Source organism: Lasiodiplodia theobromae (genome assembly GCF_012971845.1).
Source record: "Lasiodiplodia theobromae strain AM2As chromosome Unknown scaffold_2, whole genome shotgun sequence".
Classification (NCBI taxonomy): domain Eukaryota; kingdom Fungi; phylum Ascomycota; class Dothideomycetes; order Botryosphaeriales; family Botryosphaeriaceae; genus Lasiodiplodia; species Lasiodiplodia theobromae.
The window spans coordinates 120,232-142,144 of NW_023336495.1; the positions used below are offsets into that span (position 1 = coordinate 120,232).

General features: G+C 53.6%; 6 protein-coding genes across 6 annotated transcripts; 4 read left to right on the forward strand and 2 right to left on the reverse strand.

Moving 5' to 3' along the window:
* Positions 1-115: 115 nt before the first annotated feature.
* On the forward strand, positions 116-1,798 carry LTHEOB_564 (MFS multidrug transporter; the record flags this gene model as incomplete). Its single annotated transcript, XM_035514807.1, has 3 exons — positions 116-424; positions 548-1,082; positions 1,143-1,798. The coding sequence occupies 3 exons, from the start codon at positions 116-118 to the stop codon at positions 1,796-1,798; spliced, it is 1,500 nt and encodes a 499-aa protein (XP_035369323.1).
* A 643-nt stretch (positions 1,799-2,441) lies between these two features.
* Positions 2,442-4,131, reverse strand: LTHEOB_565 (Cis-aconitic acid decarboxylase protein; the record flags this gene model as incomplete). The annotated part of the gene is made up of 5 exons (XM_035514818.1): positions 2,442-2,843; positions 2,899-3,153; positions 3,216-3,508; positions 3,562-3,838; positions 3,889-4,131. 5 exons carry the CDS (start codon positions 4,129-4,131, stop codon positions 2,442-2,444), a joined length of 1,470 nt encoding a protein of 489 aa, XP_035369324.1.
* Positions 4,132-4,334: 203 nt separating this feature from the next.
* Positions 4,335-7,810, forward strand: LTHEOB_566 (Lactonohydrolase; the record flags this gene model as incomplete). Its single annotated transcript, XM_035514829.1, has 6 exons — positions 4,335-5,049; positions 5,112-5,463; positions 6,069-6,150; positions 6,209-6,598; positions 6,655-7,209; positions 7,352-7,810. 6 exons carry the CDS (start codon positions 4,335-4,337, stop codon positions 7,808-7,810), a joined length of 2,553 nt encoding a protein of 850 aa, XP_035369325.1.
* A 921-nt stretch (positions 7,811-8,731) lies between these two features.
* LTHEOB_567 (Alpha-ketoglutarate-dependent sulfonate dioxygenase) lies at positions 8,732-10,002 on the forward strand (the record flags this gene model as incomplete). Its single annotated transcript, XM_035514840.1, has 4 exons — positions 8,732-8,900; positions 8,962-9,473; positions 9,540-9,723; positions 9,848-10,002. 4 exons carry the CDS (start codon positions 8,732-8,734, stop codon positions 10,000-10,002), a joined length of 1,020 nt encoding a protein of 339 aa, XP_035369326.1.
* Positions 10,003-11,706: 1,704 nt separating this feature from the next.
* LTHEOB_568 (Transcriptional regulatory protein) lies at positions 11,707-14,101 on the forward strand (the record flags this gene model as incomplete). The annotated part of the gene is made up of 4 exons (XM_035514851.1): positions 11,707-11,891; positions 11,947-12,799; positions 12,855-13,492; positions 13,549-14,101. The coding sequence occupies 4 exons, from the start codon at positions 11,707-11,709 to the stop codon at positions 14,099-14,101; spliced, it is 2,229 nt and encodes a 742-aa protein (XP_035369327.1).
* Positions 14,102-17,833: 3,732 nt separating this feature from the next.
* On the reverse strand, positions 17,834-19,741 carry LTHEOB_569 (uncharacterized protein; the record flags this gene model as incomplete). The annotated part of the gene is made up of 5 exons (XM_035514862.1): positions 17,834-17,841; positions 18,099-18,650; positions 18,717-19,091; positions 19,146-19,338; positions 19,472-19,741. 5 exons carry the CDS (start codon positions 19,739-19,741, stop codon positions 17,834-17,836), a joined length of 1,398 nt encoding a protein of 465 aa, XP_035369328.1.
* Positions 19,742-21,913: the final 2,172 nt, after the last annotated feature.

Here is a 21,913-nt window from a genome sequence, read left to right on the forward strand (position 1 = left end):
TCCGCCCGAAAAGAAAAAGAGCCAAGGGAAACCAAGCTCCGGATCCTCGATGCTTCGTCCAATCCCTTGTTGAATCCTTTTGTGTTTCGAGTGACTTACCACCCACTTCTGAGCAATGTCGTCAGAACAGAGCCCAACCGGCAAGGACCTGGAGTCAAGCGCGGCGCCATCCACCGACTACTCCAAGACGGAGGAGGCAGCGCTCGACGATGGACCGCTGGTGACGTGGGACGGGGAGAGCGACCCGCACAACCCGCAGAACTTCTCGTTCGCGCGGAAGCTGTTCATCACCTTCATCTGGGTGGCGGGCAACCTGGCGACGTGCATCGCGAGCAGCATCTACAGCAGCGGCTCGACGCTCATGGCCGAGGAGTTCGGCGCCAGCACCATCGTCATCACGCTTGGCATCAGCCTCTTCCTTGTGGTGAGCAATTAGCATTCCTTCTTCCCCCCCCTTAAGACCCACCAATCCACCCATCCACCCCGCCCTACAGCCACCATAGCCAATGGAAGAGCCATCATCTCACCAACGCTTCTCCAACAACAGGGCTACACCATCGGCCCCCCCTGCTGGGGCCCCATCTCCGAGCGCGTCGGCCGCAAATGGCCCACGACCTTCGGCATGCTCCTCTTCACCATCTTCTGCATCCCGGTGGCGCTCGCGCAAAACATCCAAACAGCGCTCATCGGCCGCTTCCTGTCGGGCGTCTTCGGCGCGGCGCCTTTGTCCATCGTCGGCGGCGGGCTGGTCGACATCTGGAACCCGGTGCAGCGCGGCGTGGCCATGGCCGCGTGCATCGGGACCATCTTCGGCAGCCCCATCGTCGCGCCCGTCATGGGGAACTTCGTCGCCGCGAGCTACCTCGGGTGGCGGTGGAACCACTGGTTGATGTGCATCTTCGGCGGGGCGGTGACGGTGCTGTGCGCGGTGGGGTTGCCCGAGACGCACGCGCCGACGCTGTTGAGGCGGAAGGCGGAGAGGGTGAGGAGGGAGACGGGGAATGTGAAGGCGCATTCGCTATATGATGGCCAGGCGGTGGGGCCGAAGGCTATTGTGCAGATTTACCTGATGCGGTCGTTCAGTACGTGGCGCGCCACCATCACCACCATCCACTCTGACCGCGAAGCTAACCAAAACACAGGGATGCTCATCACCGAACCCATCCTCCTCCTCATCACCATCTACCAAGCCTTCGTCTACGGCATCCTCTACCTGATCTTCGTCTCGTACCCCATCGCCTTCCGCGAGGTGCGGCACTGGGCGCTCGGCGTCAGCGGGCTGGCCTACCTGGGCATGTCGGTCGGCGTGCTGCTCGGCGCGGGCGTCGTCATCGCCCACACGCGCACGCGCTTCGTCGCCAAGGTGCGCGCCAACGGCGGCGTCGTCGTGCCCGAGAACCGGCTGACGCTGATGTTCGCCGGCGGCTGTCTGATCCCCGTGGGGCTGTTCATCTTCGGGTGGACGTCGAGGCCGGATATCCACTGGGCGGGGCAGATTGTGGGGAGTGTCCCCGTGGCGATGGGGATGTATATGGTGTTTGTGCAGTGCTTCAACTACATCATCGACACGTACATGAGCACGGCGAATAGCGCGATTGGCGCGAATACGTTTGTGAGGTCGTTTTTTGGCGCGGGTTTCCCGTTGTTTGGTCCGGCTATGTATCATCGTCTGGGCGTTGATTGGGCGAGCAGTTTGCTGGCGTTCCTGGCGATTGCAATGATTCCTATTCCTGTTCTGTTCTACAAGTTCGGTCATCAGATCCGCTTGAAGTCCAAGACGGCGGAGAATAAGAACTGAAAAGGTTGGAAACGTAAAAGGTGGAAATTCGAAACGGAGTAATGGTGCTCCTTGGGAGTGCCTTGGAGTGCTTGGGAGTTGCCATGAGGTACTGTGGTACTTTGTGTGTGATGACACTCTCAGTAGATAGAAAACAATGACGAAGAACTTCCTGGCGAGTCGAACAAAAAAAAGACAGTGGTTGAGAGAATTCAAGACCTTAGAGGCTGTAGCATGAACCTTAATTGGACGAATGTTTTCCAGTATTCTCGAAGTGATGTAATCTGTACACTGAAAAGCTGTCAAAGTTTGTGTATTCCATTTATGATCAGTGTAAATCGACAGCAAGCATTGTGAGGAGAGGAAACACTGAACGAAATAAGTGCTCGGTGATGCAAGTGCAGGATGCTACTGTATTACGAAATCCAACAGTGATGCTGGAATATGTAATCTGGACTTCAGCAATCGAATGGTAAGAGTACACGAATTTATTCTTCTATGCGTGGTATCTACAGGATTGATTCACTGCTGCTGTTCCCAAAAGATTCATCCTACTGAAAATGTATCTCTATTCTAAGAAGAAATTGGAAAGAAGAGGTGAAATCGGCGGGCTTCAAGCATGAAATATCTTCAATGGCAAAATGAAACAACTGAATGGTTGTGCTCATGCCATCGAATTTTTAACTGGCAGAGACAACAACTCGCCGAGCTTAGAAATAGCAGTTTCATCAGCAGTATCCAAGCCGAGAATGAGGTCCTCAATCTTCTGCATGCGGTCAGAATCAGTGACGGAGGAAGCCAGCTTGCGCCACTTGGTGCGGATGTCCTCGTTGGAGATGGGAGGGTCGTAGCCCTTGGGCCAGGGCGTCGACTCCTCAACGGTGAAACCATCGTCAAACGTAATCCTGACACGGCAGCCGGCCACTTGGTTGGGCTTATCGAACTCGGGATCGTGGAAGCACTCGGTCTTGCCAATCAACTCCCAGACCAGGTCATCGTCAAGTTTTGCCGCGCTGAACTGCTCGAGGAGAACTTGGCGGTCGGTGAGCTGGACGGCTCCGATGTACTATTTTGGAATGTCAGTTTGTTTCGAATCAGTGAGAATGCAGGTGTTTACGTACAGCAGCATTCATCTGGCCGCCGGTCTCGGTTAGAGGACGGGATTCAGGAACCCAGCCATCGTGAGCGTAAATGGCGTGGCTGAGGTACGTGTCGATCTTCTTGATGTTGTGTAGCTTGTCTAGCGTGAAGCGGTCTGGGTATTGGTTCTGCAGCTTTTCGAGAACCTCAATTTGGCCGTGGCTGCCGCCGACGCAGGCGTAGAGTTTGATGCGGATCAGCTCAGTGTGCCAGGTCTCTCCCAAGCCAGCAACAACCTGAATAGAGGTGATCATTTAGCTTTACGTGCCGGAATATTCATCACGCGGCGAAGACGTACCTCGTGGATTTTCCATGGTGGATTGCGTTCGTTACCGGCGCTGAACATGGCCAGAAAGCCACCATAGGGGCGTTCAAAGACCTTGCGCATACCCTCGTAGCCGCCGCGAGCCAATAAGGCGCCGAACAGGCCATTACGAGCAGCAAAGGCATGCTGAGCGCGCTTGATCATGCCCTCGTACTGTGCACTCATCAGAGCGCCAGCTTGGGTGCAGGCAATTCCCAATGCGCTCTCGGTCTCGCGCACACCGAGGCCAAACAAGCGAGAACAGGCCGCTGCAGCAGCGGGACAACCTGTGCACAGTCAGAATCATTGTCGCGAAAGCACAGACTTCGGCATCTTCTACCGAAAATTGGCCCGGAGTGCCATCCGCGGGTCAGCATGTCCGGGCCGTAAAGGGCCAGGCCGGCTCGCGGGCCGGTTTCAAAGCCGGCCACAGCAGCCAAGAGCAGATCCCGGCCAGTGACGCGGGCGCCGGCGGCGTTGATCGACTCGGCGCCGGCCAGCAGCGCAGGGACCACGATGCTGGCCGAGTGCAGCGGCGCGCCGCTGTGGTAGTCGTCGAGCTCGGTGGCCTGGACGAACGAGCCATTGAGGATTGCGGCGGCGAGAGGGCCGAAGCGCTGGGTGTTGCATGTCAGCAGGAAAACTTATGGTGAGAAAAAGGGAGTACCTTGGTGGTGCCGATGACGCTGCACGGCCCGTCGGGCTCGTAGGCGCTCACGGCATGCAGCATCTTGTCCGACCACGGCACGCGCGCACCGACCAGACCGCAGCCGATGCCGTCGAGGATCAGGTGCTTGGCCCGGTCCAGCACCCGCGGTGGCACGTCGTCAGCCTTCAGCCCCGCGATCCAGCGCGCCAGCTGCTCCGTCGTGCCATCGCCCTCGACCTCGGTCTCCAGCTGGTGCTTCATCTTGGCTTGTTTGCGCGTCTCTCTGGCTTCTGTTCCGGTCCGGCCCCCTGTCCTCCTCTGTCACCGCTCTTAAGTGTCGCCGTCTCGCGTGTCGGCCGCCGAGCCGCGACAACAACTTTCTCAAAGATGCTGGCGTCGCCTTTCTGCTGCCGCGGCCTCGTCCGCCGCCCATCTCGCGCCCGTTGTTGTTGTTGTCGTTAACCATGCGTCCCCTGGCTGTTCCACTGCTCGCCTCCGCTGCGCTTCTGGCAGCATCCCAGCAGGTTCCCCTCGAGCTCGATGAGAGCCCGCTCGCGGCACCATGCAGCGGCGGCTACTCGTTCCCCGCCATCGTCTGCATCCGCAATCGAGGCGCCGTGATCCGAGGCGACTGGGAGCGGCCCGTCACCAACGACCTCGCCCACGCCGACACCTTCCGCTCCACCAACATGCCGCACGAGCCCAGCTTCCGCCACGTGCAGGACGCCGACTTCGTCGTCTGGGACGAAAGCCGTGGCAGCCACGTGCTCGGGCCCGCGCCGGCCGTCGACTTCGTCTTCACCACAAAGGGCCTCCTCTCGCACGAAGCCCCCGTCTACTCGCCCGAGACGAACGAGCTGTACTTCGCGCGGCTGGAGCACCGTTTCCTCGCGCAGCTGGCCGTCGACCTGAACGCGGACCCGCCCGTGCTGCGCGAGAAGACGGCGAACCCGCCCATCTACGGCGCCACGGGAGCCCGCTACCGCAAAGGCCTCATCTACTTCTCCACCCTCGGCGGCGACGACTTTGGTGGTCACAGCTACCGCCCCGGCATCTACACCCTCAACGCCACCTCGGGCGAGTCCCGCGCCCTGCTCAACAACTACTACGGCTACTACTTCAACGGCGCTGACGACTTTGACATCGATGCCGACGGCCATATCTGGTTCACCGACAACGGTAAGCATCCCTCTCAGCCCCCAAAGCCCAATGTCAATTCCCAGCTAACAAGCAAGCAACAGACTACGGCCGCGCCGTCCGCCTCAACGCCGCCGCCCCGCAGCTCAACCCGGCCACCTACCGCTTCGACCCCGCGACGGGGCTCGTCACGGTCGTCGAAGACACTCTGCGCGAGCCGAACGGCGCGCAGTTCTCGCCCGACGGCCGCACCTTGTACCTGACAGACACGGGCGCCGGCGAGACCGTCATCGACGCCGCCGTCTCACCAGCGCCGCCCATCCAGTACAACAGCACGGGCAAGAGGTCCATCTACGCGTACGACGTCGACCCCGTGCGGAAGGTGCTCGGCAACAAGCGGCCGTTCTACCAGAGCATGCAGATGGTGCCGGACGGGATCAAGGTGTCTGAGGATGGGTACGTCGTTGCGGGGACGGGGGGTGGCGTGATTGTGTTGTCACCGGAAGGAGAGCCGGTGGTGCTGGTGCAGACGAATTTTACGGTGATTAATATCGCGTGGGCCGGGCCGGAGTTGGATGAGTTGTGGGCGGTTGGGAAGGGGGGTGTGGCGAGGATTAGGCTGGGGTTGCATGGGCCGGCGCTGTATTAGCAGGGAATCAGTAGAATAATGCATACACGGTGTTGAGCAATTAATCTCCATTGAACGGAAAACTCGCTTGCCGCAATGCATTCTCCACTTGACTGTGCTTCACTGAGTGGAGTCTTGGTAACCGAAAATCTCGGAATCAGCCAATGCAGTCAGGCTGGGCCACCAATTGCATCGACACTATTACGAACAACCCGAGTCCCTCATTGACAAGAGCCGCAATCTGATGGGCGAAGGCGACCGAGGCCCGTCCGGCCACAAGGAACCGTGACCATGACTCGTCGTCGCCTCCCGGACGCCGAGTGCCGAATTGGGCAACTTTGACGTTTCAATTTCCAATCTGTTGACAAACGCAAATATGCTGCTTTAAACGGCAGGACAAATGCTCCTTTTGTGGCACGTCTCTGACCCTTAGCCAAGCATTGAAGCACTTTCTGACAATGACGGCTGTAACTCCTAATGAACGCACGAGGCTCCTTGAAAGCCAGAGCTACGTGGTAAGAAACGCCTGTACGCATGTTACTGCTCTGAGATAGCTCACTGACAACTTTTCAGGCAGATCCCCTCACGCTGGTGGGCAAAGAAGATCCGAAAGCATGGCATACGGAGAAGAAGTGGGCGGTGGCCATAGTTGTGTCTTGCTACGGCCTCATCATCCCGGCCACTGCAGCAATGGTGGTGCCCGCATTCACCCAAATTTCTCACGACCTCAACATCAGTGGTGACGGTGAAGTGCAACTGGTCATGTCCGTCTTCTTGCTGGGATGGGGCATTGGACCCATCCTCGTTGCCCCGCTCTCCGAGGTGTACGGCAGGCGACTGCTGCTGAACACTGGACACACGCTCTTCTTGATCACAAATACTCTTTGCGGATGTGTCTCAAACAAGTCACACTTCATGTTCTTGCGCTTTATCTCTGGGCTCTGCGGCAGTGGCCCCATGTCTGTACGTATATTCCTTCAATGCTTAATCCAGCCCACAACTGACACTTCCCATTACAGATCGGCGCTGGCGTGCTAAGCGATCTCTGGCACAAAGAAGAGCGAGGACTCTCCCTATCCATCTACGCCCTCGGCCCCCTCGCCGGGCCCGCCATCGGCCCCATCGCCGCAGGCTACATCGTTGAAAAGCTGTCATGGCGGTGGATCTTCTTCAGCGCGTCCACCTTTGCGTTCATAATGCTGGTCCTGGGCTACTTCCTGCTGCTCGAGACCTTCCCACCCGTACTTCTCCGCTGGAAGAAGCAGCATCTGCGCGCGAAGGGATTTTTCATTGGCGAAGACGATGAGGTTGAAGAAGCCAAGGGCAAGACGCTGTCGTCGCTCAAGGGCGAGCTCAAGCGGCCCTTCGTCATGCTCGGCACGCAGCCCATCATCCAGACGGTCGCGCTGCTGATGGGCTTCCTGTTCGGCCTGAACCAGCTGACCATCGCCACCTTCGAGACGCTGTGGGAGGAGCGCTACGGCATGCCGCCGCGCAAGGCGTCGCTGAACTACGCCTTCATCGCCGCTGGCCTGACGTTCGGGTCGCAGGTGGGCGGGCGCATCAACGACAAGGTGAGATAAACCACCCGTCCCCATCCCCATCCCCATCCCCATCCCCATCCTCAATCCCCCCATCATCTACCCGCCATTTTCCCACTCCTCCATCCCCTCGTCTTCTTCTCTACCCCCCATCAACTAACCCCCTCCCGCACAGATCTACGCCCGCCTCAAACGCCGCAACAACCAAACCGGCCGCCCCGAGTTCCGCGCGCCCCTGATGCTCGCCGTCGCCCTCCTCCTGCCCGTTGGCCAGCTCCTCTACGGCTGGTCCGCCCAGTTCCGCCTATACTTCCTCCTCCCCAACCTCGGCGTCACACTGTTCTCCACCGGCATCATCGTCGGCTACCAGTGCATCCAGGCCTACGTCATCGACTGCTACCCCGTGTATGCGGCTTCCGCCATGGGCTCGCTGACCCTGCTGCGCTCCGCCGGCGGCTTCGTGTTTCCCGAGGTGGCGCCCGCGCTGTACCGCGCGCTGGGGTACGGCTGGGCGAGCACGCTGATTGCCGGCGTGGCGGGTGTGGTCGGGGTGGCGGCGCCGGTGGTGTTGTGGGTTTGGGGCCCTGGGTTGAGGGCGAGGAGTCCGTATGCGTCGGGGGAGGTGGGGTTGTGATTGTGATTGTGATGGGGTTTAGAGGGGTTGTCAGGTCAGCGAGTGTGCTGGTAGTGGGATTGTGGATTGTTGTTGTGGTGGGGGCTGAGGCAGTGTCAATGCTGGAATAGATCTGCCCAATATGAAGGGGCCATTGTAGAGTAAGTTCAGAGAGGAACAGTTGGAGAGGTTTATGGTACGGATACAAAAATTGAGATTGATGTTAGATACTCTTTGGCTTTTGCTATGGAATATCTACTGCGTTTTTGGACTACAGACAGTCCAAGACTGGTTCAATCAACAAAAAAAAATTCAAACAGTGTGGGAAGTCAGATGTCCGCTTCAATACTAGCACCCGTATTTCCCAATCTGAATTTTGCAACCAACACTTTCAAACTTGAAAGTAGATTTGAGTATATATAATGCGACCACCTGCGAGCTAAGGACTAAAATCCTTCGAAACTCCTGTTGCCACATGTAAGTCAGTATATGCCTTGTATTACTTTAGATGTGGAAACTGAAAATTCGTGTTTGATACCTTGCACTCCGCTACGAAATGGTAGGAAAGTGAACGACAGGTACTCTCAACGTGAAAGCAACTTCACTTCCGCGTTCGCTGAAGAATTGCTCTCTCTCCATGAGACAACGGCCATCCGAATCTCCGCGTGGTTTGTAACTCCCCGATTTCGGCTTATAGATGATGAGGGGATGTTACGGGTATCGGCGCCCGAGAACCGAAGGGTCAGCTGTCTGTAACCTGACATGTCTGGAGAAGGCTTCTTTCACAGCTTCACCATCGGGCGCCGAAGGGCGTTCACGTCTTGGAAGTCTACCTTTTTGATATGCTTAAAAGAATGAAAAACTCTCACTACACTGACTACAGGTCTCCATCAATCAAGTCTTTGAATATCATTCAACAAGCTTCATCCTCATTCAGCAATCATGCACTCGACCTACATCAAGGAGCCGCTGAAGTCGTCTGGCACCCTGGATGGTGTCAAGATGAGGCATGTCACGCCCCTGTTGGGAACTGAGATCCTGGGCGAAAACCTCAAGGAGTGGATCACCGGGCCAGACTCCGATGCCAAACTCCGGGATCTAGCCATCTTCAGTAAATCGCTCACACCCACAACTGCATTGGGATCGGCGACGCTTACACACTGACACCACAGTTAGTCAGCGCGGCGTTGTAGCATTCCGTGCCCAAACGGACATGGACCCAGAGCTGCAGAAGCAGCTGGCCCGCCGCCTGGGCCTGCTCTCGGGCAAACCCGCCGAGTGCGATCTGTGGAAGCACCCGATGTCGCTGGCGCGCGGCGACGACCCGGACTGCGCCAAGCTGGACGCCAAGGTGCAGCAGTCGACGCACTGGACGTTCGAGGAGGGCATGCCGCGGCAGACGGCGGCCGACGAGTGGCACGTCGACGCGTGCTTCGAGACGAACCCGCCCGACTACACGACGCTGCGCATGACGTCCATCCCGCCCACCGGCGGCGACACCATGTTCGCCTCCAGCTACGAGCTGTACGACCGGCTGTCGCCCCCGTTCCAGAAGATGTTCGAGGGGCTCAAGATCCACTACCACAGCGCCAGCCTGTCCAAGGCCGTCAAGGCCTCGGGCAAGCCGTATCCACACCCCCGCGGCGCGCCCGGCAATGTGGGGTATGAGTTTGAGAACTCGCATGTAAGTTGGTTTCTTCAGGCTTCTCGCGTGCTCGGCACTCTTACTGACCCGGCATCCGTGACCCAGCCTCTTGTGCGCACGAACCCCGTTACCGGCTGGAAGGCGCTATACTCGGGCGTGCTTTTCGCTGAGCGCATTGAAGGCGTAACCGAGATTGAGAGCAAGCAGCTTCTCGAGAAGATCCAGCGTCTGATCACGGAGAACCACGATCTCCAGATACGTGTCCGATGGGAGAACCCTGGAGATATTGGTAAGCCTTGCCCTTTTTTTCCCTGTGGTGTTTCTTTCTGTTTCTTCAGGGCGCTATCTTTCCATTGTCTTACATGACTCACTACACCATTTATTGCTACCGCTGACGCGTTTTCTTCATGCAGTGATATGGGACAACCGATCTGTCCTGCACGCAGCCACTCAAGACCACCACGGTCAAGGGGATCGCATTGGCTGGCGTGCAACTTCGATCGGCGAGAAGCCATATTTCGATCCGGCAAGCGTGTCCCGCAAACAGGCGCTGGCTGCAGCTAAGTGAAGTGATGATCTGTTTATTGGTGTGTCGGAGTGGGGTGGTGCGGTTGTAGCTGTACCGTTGGCACTGGAAGCGCCTTGCTCGTTCGTTTAAGATTAGCAAACACTTCATCCTGCGTACAATCTCCTGTTCCGTCTAGTTTCAATTAAAGTACAAGGAGTCGATGTTCAATAGATATCGCCCGTGTAGCCAGATCTGTGATGCATAGCGGAGGTCTTCATTTGATGAAAGATAGCATGACTGCGGAATGACCGCAGTGGCGTCCCATTTGCCTTTTCTGCTCCTTCCAGCGCCAATCCTCTGCGGCAGCACGACTCGTGTGCCGTCGATAATCGAGATCGGCAATTCTTCGGCCCTGATTTTGTCCTCTCAGAGGTGGGGGTTTATGCCGAACCCCTTTGCCCCGCTGCAAGTGTCTCAGAAAAGACATGCGGCTTATCTTTGCGCTCGGGTTCGCTCTCGAGTACATGGTCGGATGCGGCGTTTTTAAAACCAAACAATGACCGTGTCATCTCGAAGATACGCGAAGCTGCACGCATCAGCGTCTGGCCAAGGTTGAAGAAAGCTTCTGCGGCTCGGAACGGCCCGGCAGCCACGCGTGCGGTTGATTATACGTGTCGAATACGAAGCACGCCATTGGTCCACCATCTTGCCACCCTTCTGCCAAGGGAGCTGCTTATCACCGGATCGAATCGTTCCAATGGGATGGCTTTCAAAGAGATGTGCGTAGCGTATTGCAGCATCTGGAGGTGCGATGAGCGGGATTCATATACTCAGGCGTACCATGAGGTCAAGATAAGCGGCTAGCGGCGCTAAAGCTTGTGCGGTACAAGCAATTGCAACGGCTTCGGGACAGCCGTGCCGCCTCGCGTAATGTTTTTTCGCAACTACATACCCTTTTCCAGTCCAATAGTGGGCCGGTCAATTGTCCGCCCATTATTGAATCTTCATCCCCCGATCCCCCGTTGCACCCCGCGCACACGGAGATCGAGATAACATGTCGGCGATAACAAGTCGGCGGCCTGCAACTCCGACCGCGTAGTTCTGGTTGATCTGATAACCGTGTAGCACCACAACCGATCTCAATCTATCATTACTCGTGAGGATACCACTTGCTTCTCCTCACGGTGGCCGTAAAGTGGCCCTACACCTCCCGAGTTTCTCGTTTTGTGGATGAACACCCACCCGGATATTCGCGGTCACTACCGCTTCGGGCAACCAAGGGTCTCAACTCCACGATACGACGCGTATCTTCAGCCCCACTTCGCCACCGGAAACTCCACAGCTATCGGTCGGACCAGCGGAAAGCGCTCCGTATTCGTGGCGCTGGGGGCCTAGACACTCGCACACAAGTGACAATTGGGGGAGGAGGGGCAGCGCGACTCATTGCGAAGTGGGCAGCCACTGGACACAGAAGCGGAGCCTGACTCACAAGCCCGGCTGGCAGCCTTCCGGCCTCCCATTCATCCAGCGAGGCCGACTGCCTTGAAACTGTGCGCCGAGGATAGAGGCAAGCGCGGTGCCGAAACGGGTCTGTGGCCAATAGGACTGGCTCCTCAGCTTCGACCGCCATCTCTGGACTCGCCGTCGCCATGGAGCAGCACATGCAACGTCGCGGTAGGGCAGGTCGGCGGGCGTCCGTTCTTAAACAGCAAAAGGCGGCGGAGTGTTCCTGCCAGAAGGAGTGAACACCCACACCCACCAAACATGTCCGACACCGAAGAGCGAGCCGACAGGCCTTCTGAGCCCTCGACCAACCCTGCCTGTGACCAATGCAGGGCCAGGAAAGTGCGTTGCGATCGACGACGTCCCGAGTGCTCCAACTGCAGCAAATCTGGCGTGTGCTGCGGCTTCACCAACCAGTCGAAACGGGTCAATCATATCAAGCAGCTGTGGGTAGTGGGTAACGCACGTCCGTGGGGCTGGTGCTAATGGAAGGATTATCAGGCTCAGCGACTTCTCGTCGGTTACGTCACGCCTGGAATCCATCGAAACTGCCATCGGAAATCTCTCGCACCAGCTGGTGACCATCAGCCAGCCCAGCTCGAGCTCGCGCTCGTCGAGAAGCGGCTCCCGCTCCTCCTCCGTGTCTGGCAGAGAGACGCTGCGCAATTTTCTCGAGGAGTGTCAGATGGAAGAAGCCGACACCATCGGCGATGACCCTGCAGAGTTCATCCACCAGGGAAATGCATGCTGCGGGTGCGAACAGTTTTTTGGGGAAACCTCTGCGCATTCCCAGTTCAAATCGGCCAGGGAGCGCGTGGAACAGCTGCTGCGGGCCGACAACCAAGACGGCGGGACATCTCCTCTGCTGCGATTTGTCAGCGAGCGGCCTGCCTTGCTGCCTGATCTCCAATGCGCGTATGAAGCCTTTCCCACCGTGGATGAATGCCACAGGCCCTTTTCCACCATGATAGCCATGAACGGAGCGAACGGCAGGCCGATCGCACTACCCCCGAAAAGTTTCCTTCTCTCAGCCCTCGACATTTTTCTGTCAGAGATCAACGTTTACAACCCAATTTTCGAAGAGTCCAGCCTACGAGAAGCCGTGGAACTAAGATATTCGATGCCCCCACTAGACCCAGACCCAGATCGCGAAGCCTGGAGCCTTTCTTTCAACAACATAATTCTTTTGGCCATGTGCCACAGTGCCCGACTCACTCACAACGCTCTAGGAGATTTCCAGGGCATCGAGCATGACTTACTCCAGTCATTTCTGAGAAATACTTGCAGAGCGTTCTACAGCCTCGAACGCCTCTCCAGTCCTCGATTTGTGAACATCCAGGCCCTTGCCACACTCGTGAGTCTTGTTGCCGCTATAGCTCGGAAATAAAGAAACTGACCCACATGACCAGGCTCTGGTTGGCCGAGATTGCTTCGAAGGTTGCTTTTTCTCCCAGATGCTGCCCAGGGTGTTTCAAATCCTTCGATCCACTGGGCTCCACAGGGCCCAGGCCCACAAAAGCATTGTCGGGGCTTCTTCCGAAGAACGGCGGATGCTGTACTGGACGCTTTACCGGCTGGATAAGCAACGATGTTTCCTCAAGGGGCAACCCTGTGACCTCTACAGCTTCGATACCGACATACCCATGACCAACTCGGAAATAGACACCCCGGAATCCCGCTACCTGTTTGCCATGAACAGTCTCATGGTGGTCTGGGAGAAAATCTACCTGCTTCTATATTCTCCTCAAGTCAAGAAACGAAGACGACGGGACGTGGATCAGCAGGTGTGGGAGTTGCGGTCGGCGCTCAAGTCTTGGTGCCGGCGGCACAGCGACTTGTTGGAGAAGCCAGAATCCGACGGGTCTTATATCTTCTTCAGAGCGGAGCTGAGTTTCTGCTTCGCCATGAGCTCGCTTCTGATCCACCGATGCATCGATTCTGCCGCCAGCCGGCAGAAGTGCTTGGAATCAGCACAGACCGCTCTGAGAGTCATCACGAATATCCACAAAGCCCAACCCAGATCCGGTAGCATTGCTTTCTTAGCGAGGTAAGCCACACCCTTGCCTATAGTGCATGATCTCAGTTATCTCACACATCCTGCAGAATTTTCCAACAATACCCCGCCTTACCTTTCCTCGAAGTCTACCACAACATTCTCTACAACCCCACCCCAGAGCGATTATCGCAAGTAAACCTCCTCTCCTCAGCCGTGCAGGCCGTCGGCGATCTCGTGAACCCGAACTTCCCCCGCGTTTTCTGCGCACTCCTTTACGCCCGCATGACCTGGTGCGTCGACTTGCTCGAGATCTTTAGGTCATCAGTCTGCAGCCCGCCGCATGCATCGCGAAAAGGGTCTGTGGCGAGTTCTGCGCTTCCCTCGCGGAGCGGATCCGTTGGCAATTTGAATGATTTCAATTTGGCTGCTCTCGACACTGCATCGGACAGCGCCTTCTTCGGGATTGATGATATGATGGACAAAGTGCAAACATCAGATCAAGTCCATGGTTTTGATGACATGTTTGGTCCTGATGGCCTCACTATAGGTTCCGGCTTCCCTGAGGCCCAAATCCCAGTCGACCCGGTCCTGGAAAAGGGCTCCGATTTCTTTAAGTTAAACATGGACGTCGATGACTCTCTTTGGAGTATGAGCATATAGACGGGTGGAATATGATAATTATGCCATACTTTGAATTTTTCCTGGGTCTCCTCCGACTGCTCCCAGTCAGATTTCCGATTGTGCATCTATATATGTTATATCCCAATCGCTATTCTGTTCACTACAGTATGCAAATGTACCTCCCATTTTCGCGTTGATTATACGACTCTACGAAACTCCATCAAGACTCGCTTTCAACACTATTTCATTTTGCCCATGCCCACAGCAATCCAAATTACTTATTTGTAACTCAAGTAATAATCCTTCTATGAAATTGAATCTCCTCGGTGATCGGATTGCTGTAGACCAGTGGATGATGTGTGACAGACCCGACGGCGCGGCTACTTTCAGGCACACCGCCTGTACCGCCCATGCAGAGTGCTTCATGTGACGGGGCCCGAGTGCAGCGGGCACCCCATTGAGTAACAATGAGTAATGGACCGGGAAAATGTGGTCTGAAGCGGTTTGGGGAATCTGACGTGAGCCTGCTGTGCAACCAAGCTGTCACTCCGAGTTCAGGAAATGTTTCACAGAAAGCAGCCTCGCCAAAAGCAAAGCAGTTAGATTGACAGAGATTTCAGCATTCACATGTAGGTATCATAGCTTAAGGTCAGTGCAATTTTCAGGGACAGAGACGTCGGAATTGTCATGCGCCATACCACGACAGGAGAGTAGAATATGGTAGTTGATTGATACACGGGGTGGGGCTTTACCCGGAACGTCTGATACACAGAAAAAAAAACTCCGTGAGCCTTGGCTGTAGGATCCCTCAGTGCTCCCATGATCCATGATCTCGGGTCGGCCCGCTGGCTGGTTTCCTCGTTGCATTCAACAACGAGAAAACAGAAAACTGGCGTTATTCTACCGGGTGGATGGACAGAGATCCTACACGCCAAGGACGCCCCAGAATGCTGGCACCAGATATGGCAATGCCTACCTCAGCCCTCGTGTTGAGTACCACCCGGAACACAAATTCGCGCCAGTGAGACAACGTCATGTAGTACCTGCTGGTGTAGAGAGCTGGAGTTCCATGGTGATCACCATCACCTTTTCTGAACTACGATGGCTTCCAAAACTTATTTAAAAGCCACCTGTGATCCCCCTCCTAATCAAGCCATCTCCTCATCAAATTCTCCAGCTCAAATACAACAGAAAAAATTTTACTCAAGCCCCAGAACCATTATCCAGCATGCGTTTCACATTCTCAGTCTTTGCCCTCTTCCTCGCCTCCGCGATTGCTGCTCCAGCGAACGAGGCAGCGGACGCATTGGAGCCGAGAGCTTGTCTTCCAAACTACTGTGAGTCCATCCTTTCAACTCCATACCTATTCCTTTCTGGTCTCGATACTGACTGCAACTGGTTGATCAGATGAGTGCAGAAACCCGAGCGACTGCTGCAGCGGTATTTGCTGGTACGATCGTACGCATGGTACTCAGACTTGCCAGTAGAGTGGATAGAACGGATTGGGCACAAAAGTTAAGATAGTGGCGCAGGGAATAAAGGGAAGTTGGCAAGGGCCCGGATTTTCCTCTTTCTGGAGAGCGCCTACAAGGATGATCCTTTTTTACGCTTGAAATCGTGTTTGTCTTACGCATGGCTCTGTTCACACAATTAGAAGTATCGGTTATTTTGCACGATCTACCGAGCGATTGCAAATTAAAGCTATAAAAATACGATGCAAAATTCGACATAACTAACCAATAAGATGATAGTAGTATTAATGATGTGATCGCATTGGGTGAATGTTTTTAATGGTTAAATGACTATCGCTGAAACGAAGGAAATTACTCAGAAAAAGGTACAGCATTGATGGTAACTGTTTTTCGGCCTCCCAAAAAGAAACCACATTGAAAAGTGCCTTCATCCTGTGCTATTCTTTGCATCTTCCACAAACTCATCCCAGGACAGCCCAGTCCATTTCTGAACGCTTTGTCCAGCCGGTGTATCCTGCAAACGCTTTCCATTATGAGTGACCGTTGTGTCTGCCCCACATCCGATGAGGAATCTGGCGAATTGTATTGACTCCAGCCTGTCTTTCTTCAAAGAAAGAAAAAGCAGCGGCCTTGAATCAGGTCGGGGATCCTTTCCCCCAATATCTGCGCCTCTCTGAATGAAGAAGCGAGCTAATGAGATGGAGCAGCAAGTATCGGCCACCCTCCTCAAATCCCGCAAATCCCGTGCACTATCATCCGCCGTGTCAAATCGTTGAAAACATTCAACTGCAAAAGCTTCCAACTGAGGATCAGGTTTTGAAGGTATAACTCCATCCCGAAAGGCAGAGCCTGTATCCTTTCTCCTGAGTGCCTTGACCATATCATACGAGCCTTGAGCAGCAGCACACCTGAAGTGTTTAGCTTTTGCCTCCCACCCATATCGTCTTGTGGGCCGCAATAGCTGCCTCTTCGTCATACGACTCGATTAGGTAGTCAATTATACGTGGTTTGTAGCTGGTAGAATCCAAATAATTAAGTAGTCCAATAGCAGGATTGTCCAAAAGGTAGAAAAGCACTGAGCTTGGAGGATTTGAATGCAGAATTTCGGTAACATCTTCGTACCTCAAGGAAATTTTAGTCTGCGTTAGGCTAGACAGCATGTTATCAATCAATTCGACATTATGAAATTTGATGGTATCGATGAGAATTGAGTGTTCCTCTTTCGTGCTGAATGGAGCTTTGGGAATGGTGGCGTTGCTAATTGACACTTGGCGGTGGTATCGATCCAAGTGCGAGCTGAGAAGAGACCGTGTTCCAAAGCCTAAGTCTGAAAAGGGGCAATTGGCATGATCGCACTTGAAAGGCCGCTGATGAGCTCTGGTATGTCGATCTCTCTGGTCTCTGGTCTCAAATCCGGTCCTGGATGAACGACAGCCGGGCCAACTGCACTTGAAAATGCGAGGGCCGTAGAGCGTTTTCAACGCAACACAGTTGCAATTAACGCCATGGGTTTCCGAACTGCAAAGCAAATTCTCGAGAGAATTCCAAATACGTATTTGCGACTTCGAAAGTGAGAGAGGGTCCGTGTTTTGCCAATCCTTGCCTGACAAATGTTAGCATAAGTCAAGCGTGCAAAAGGCGGGCTCACCATCGTCGAAGCAAAGGTCATCCCAGCGCCTTCGCAGGAAAGCTTTGACTTCCAGAAGAGTCCCATGTACATCAGATGCTACGTCCCTGAATGAGTCGAGCTGATCATGCGCTGGAGGCTGTGGCCTTGTGTAGTCGAGATTGGTTCTTTGTGCGAGCAGTTCCGAGACATACGGAAGAAGACTATTCTCCTCGTGTTTGCCGGCCTTTTCGACATGATAGAGCCAGCTCGTGCACACGAAACCCTCCAGAACGTAAGCTCCGGAAAGTAGCCCTTCGAGCAGGTCTTTATCAGACAGCTCAGTGCTGAAGCAAGAGGAAGCGAGATATTTGGTGCATATCGAGGCTATATCTCGGTGTGATCTGGGCAAGCTGAGATACTTATTACTGTGAGAGCTGAAGAGATACCTGGAAATTGATGTCAGCTGTTGATTCCCTCACACAATGTGGAACATACTCCTGTACAGTATGGTGAACAAACTGAATTGTCCCATCTACCTCCTCAATAATCGGACCGCACCGTTGGATTAGATTAAGAAACATGGAGCGACAACCTCTGGATGGATCTCCATCTTGAGCAACGAGAACGGCGAGTTGAATTTCGTTTTTGCTCAGAGGTACAGCCGAGCAAGAAATCAGCTCTAGGATTATCTTAGCCTCCTGGCGAGCACGTGTTCCGATGTCACATTCAATTCGCTCGATAATCCGCTGGTATCTATCATATCTTCAGTACACTCGGCGCTTGACACAGGAGTGGAGATACAAACGCTTCATCCAGTCCATGTGGTAAGTTCCTGACTTCATGTTTCATGGCGTCTAGGGAGCTTTGTTCCGCCAATATGACGGAGAGTAATCGTGCGTAGAGGAACATACCTGAGGCGTTAGTATGCATGATTTGTAAGAGAGCGGCTGCTCACCTTCTGCCTTTGCAGCGACGATGTTCATGAGTCGGTGCACCTCCGATGCTATCACTGGCTCGGCCCCCATTTCTGCTACAAATTCGTCTGCCTTCTGATGCACATAATGTGAAAGGTCAGCAGAATTGTGGTCGTGCACCTTGACCGAGTCTGCCTTCGCGTCAAGAAGTCGGGTAAGATCATCCTCTGCTCTGCTGCTGAAAAGCACTCTGAGGCTTGTGACCTCGGATTGCATTTGCAGAAGCGTCTTTACAAGTAAAGTCCTTTCCAAAATTGTAATCTCATCAAGTCCATCTACGACGATGTGGGTGACTGGTTGATGTCTGATGAGCTTACAAAAGACATCTTTGGAGAAGGGGACGGAGCTGTTGAGCTGCCGATAGTGTTCATTGTAGGCGGAGGTGAGTACAGGCCTCAGACACTTGTTGTCAAGGACGAGTTGATACATGAAACAATGAAGTATCTTGAGCGCTGATGTATCGTGACGGTGGCGGTAGGTAAGAAACGCGAAGGCAATGTGGTGTCCTCTGGCCATTATTTCGCGGATAATAACTGAAGAAAGGTGACTTTTGCCTGGACACATTAGACTGAAATTATAAACCTGGCAAGATAACGTACCTGCGCCGGGAATGCCTTGAACCCAAAATACTCGAGAGGAGTCATCAGATGCATCAAGCCATTTCATGTAGGGTGAATGGCCGGCAAGCCAGCCACCAGTGCCAGCAGAACAATCTGCGGATAGCCTCTCGAGTTCCTTATCATACAGGGAAGGGTTAAGCGAGCTGATGACTGAACCAAACTCTTGACGGTCTTGGCTTTCGTGAGCCCGCTCGTATTCCTGCAAAGCTAGTTTGCGCGCTGTGTCTGCTTCTGCAATGTGTGCCATCTCCACCTCATCATGCATGAGCATCGTATGCTTCTTGATGTTGTCGATGATCACATCAAATCTGCCTGAATACTTCGGCCAGAGGATCTCAAACATCTCTTTCCAGCCTGTAGAACGATTAGTCTACTCAATCAGAATCCGTTCGTACGGCTCTATCTTACCCTTGAGATTGAAGAAATTGAAAACCGTTCCATAAAAGTCGAGTATATCCTGGAAAAAAAGGTAAAGGATCTGATGTATTTGATGGTGTTTTTCAAAAATGCCAGTGTAGAGCTGGAAATTTGGAAGCACAGCACCAATCTGCGCCATGGAATCGCGAATCTTATCGTAAGTCTTCAGGTGAGATTGAGCATCCTAAAAAAAAAACAATAAGAATCTGTAGCATCATGTTTCGTAGAAGGGCATTGTATGTACCACCAAGATGAATCGAATTGGCCCCTTGATACGTCAATACAAATATCCGGCATGCAACTGGTGGGGGATTTACCCAGATAAGAGCCAATACATCGGGCTTTGCTTGCACAAATGTTTCGATGACCTTTTCATATTTGGAAAGACCATCCAAGAATGGTTGGATCTTTCTCAAATTGCGCAGTGCCCTTTGAGCGGTTTGCTTTTTCTGAATTTCGTCTGTCGCATTGTATACATCGTCAATGGAAGAAAGCTTCGAGAAATCGTAGTTTGGAGTATTTTTGAATTTGAGGAGAAACTCTTTTCTGGCCACGTCGAAAATGTCGGCTACCAAGCCGGACGACATGGCGAAAGGCGAGACGAGCTCAGTGGGGGCCAAGCATTGGAGAATAGAACGCAACAGGACTTGGTTGAGGGAGATCGAGAATAAAAGGGTTCCAATGCGCACTAGCGATACGTCCAAACTCCAGAGCGTCGGCACCCCACTGAGACCGACGTGGCGTTTGTGCGTCTGGCAAATGCAGGACACAAATGGCCAGAACTTTACGAGAAGACATCAGCGATGCATGACGCAAGGCGCAGTCATCAGTCTAATCCCGATGTGACGCTGATATGCCTTGCTCATGCAGTGTAAAGCGGTCAAGGTGCATTGTGGGGTGCACTACCACCCCTTGTTCATCGACGAGGCTGATTTCGACGTTCCCGTAAAAGAGAAGCGACTTTCGATCTGAGCTCGACGTGAACTTTCCTCTTACATCACGCCATGGACTGGGAGGAATATTTTGGCTCCATTCAACATGAAAAAGGTGAAAGTTGTGATCTGTCGCAAATGCGACCGGACGGGACATCTCTGGGAGTCTCATTCGACGAAGACCTCGACCAGCATCGCCGCAAGAGGATCCGCCTGGATGAACAAGTCCAGAATCCGGTCATCCGAGTTTCTCCTCCCCCGAACTATTTCCATCCCACGGCGTGTGCTGATCCTTTGGCAACTCCAACTCAACCAATCATCTCATCCAATCATACAACCGAGCCTTATCTCCAAGTGTCTGTACGACCATTAACGCTTAGTCTGGGCCCTCAAGCAAGCTTTGGGCCTGATTCGATCACGGTGTCACACTCGGCGTCTGGGCAGGACTGTGAGGAGGCCTCTTGTTAACTATCTCATGCTCTATGGACTCATTACTTCTTGTAGATCAGGTCAGCGACAACGAAGATGAGATGGATATTGAGAGGCCAGAGCAATTTGACGTTTGCTTCGGAATGGTAATCATCAACTAGAAATGCCATTTCAGACCTCCCTGCTAACCCTGTCGTCTTAGATTATCGTTCCATCTCACTTGAGGCTTGATGCATTGGGAGATCCCACTGAGCCCCTCATCAAAGTCTCACTAGATTTCCACGACGATTTAGCAATCATTCGCAATTCAGAGACTCAAAAGTACTGTGGACTCCTTCCACATCAGACAGCTCGTCCTTTGACACTCATCTGCGACAAACATAAGGCAACACTGATATCGCTTCTCTCGATAAAAAGAGCGAAAAAGGGAGAACCGCCCATGCAAGACCTCTTGATCTTAGTCTACGGCCCAGGAAGTCTCGAGAATGTTATCGCCGACACCCTTGACGAAGCCGGATTGTTTTTACAGCAACCCCATGGCATCGAGTTGCTCACACCTTACAGAAATCCCCACATCCTTTCCAGGCCTGGCTCATCGAACATCATGACGGATCTCTCCGAGCGGACAATAATTTCTTCGAGGTCCACTCAAACCCTCACTGGAAATCGCTCTCTCCAGCATCAAGTCCAAGATATCTTTGACTTCGCCCAAGGGCCTGACATATTCAAGGAGGCAGTAATAAGCCCTCGACTAAGTACAGTGTTGAAGCCGTAAGTTCTGCAGAAATGGAATTTACGGAGTGTATCTACAAGCTGATGAATTTCAGACATCAGAAGAAGGCGTGCTCCATGATGATCGAAAAAGAGAACGGAATCCTTGAAGGGAATGAGTTCGGATCGTTATGGGTGAAAAGTGCGGAAGACGGGCGCTATAGGTAAGAAAGCCGAGTATTATATTCGAAAAACAAAACGCTCACCAGGTTCAGAAACACTATCACCGAAGGTACTCAGTCAGCGAAGCCCGTTATGTACTACGGTGGTATCCTTGCAGATGTAAGCCTCAATGAGCCTTATCACATAATATCCTTCTTGATGCGTGAATTGACATGTCCCAGGACATGGGCCTTGGAAAAACGCTATCCATGATCAGCTTGATAGTTTCCTACTTGGACCGCTTGGATAACGCATCATTCTCTCGAACTCAAAGAGATAAAAGTCACGCGACCTTGATCGTAGCTCCCCTGTCTCGTAAGCTGAATCCTATAAAACGATTATGACAAGAAGCTGACAAATAAAGTTTTACAAAGCTGGGAAGAACAGATCCAAAGGTAAACAGACAATACAGATCAGATTAAAAAGAAAAATGGACTAATCGATGATAGACACCTCCACGTCCAA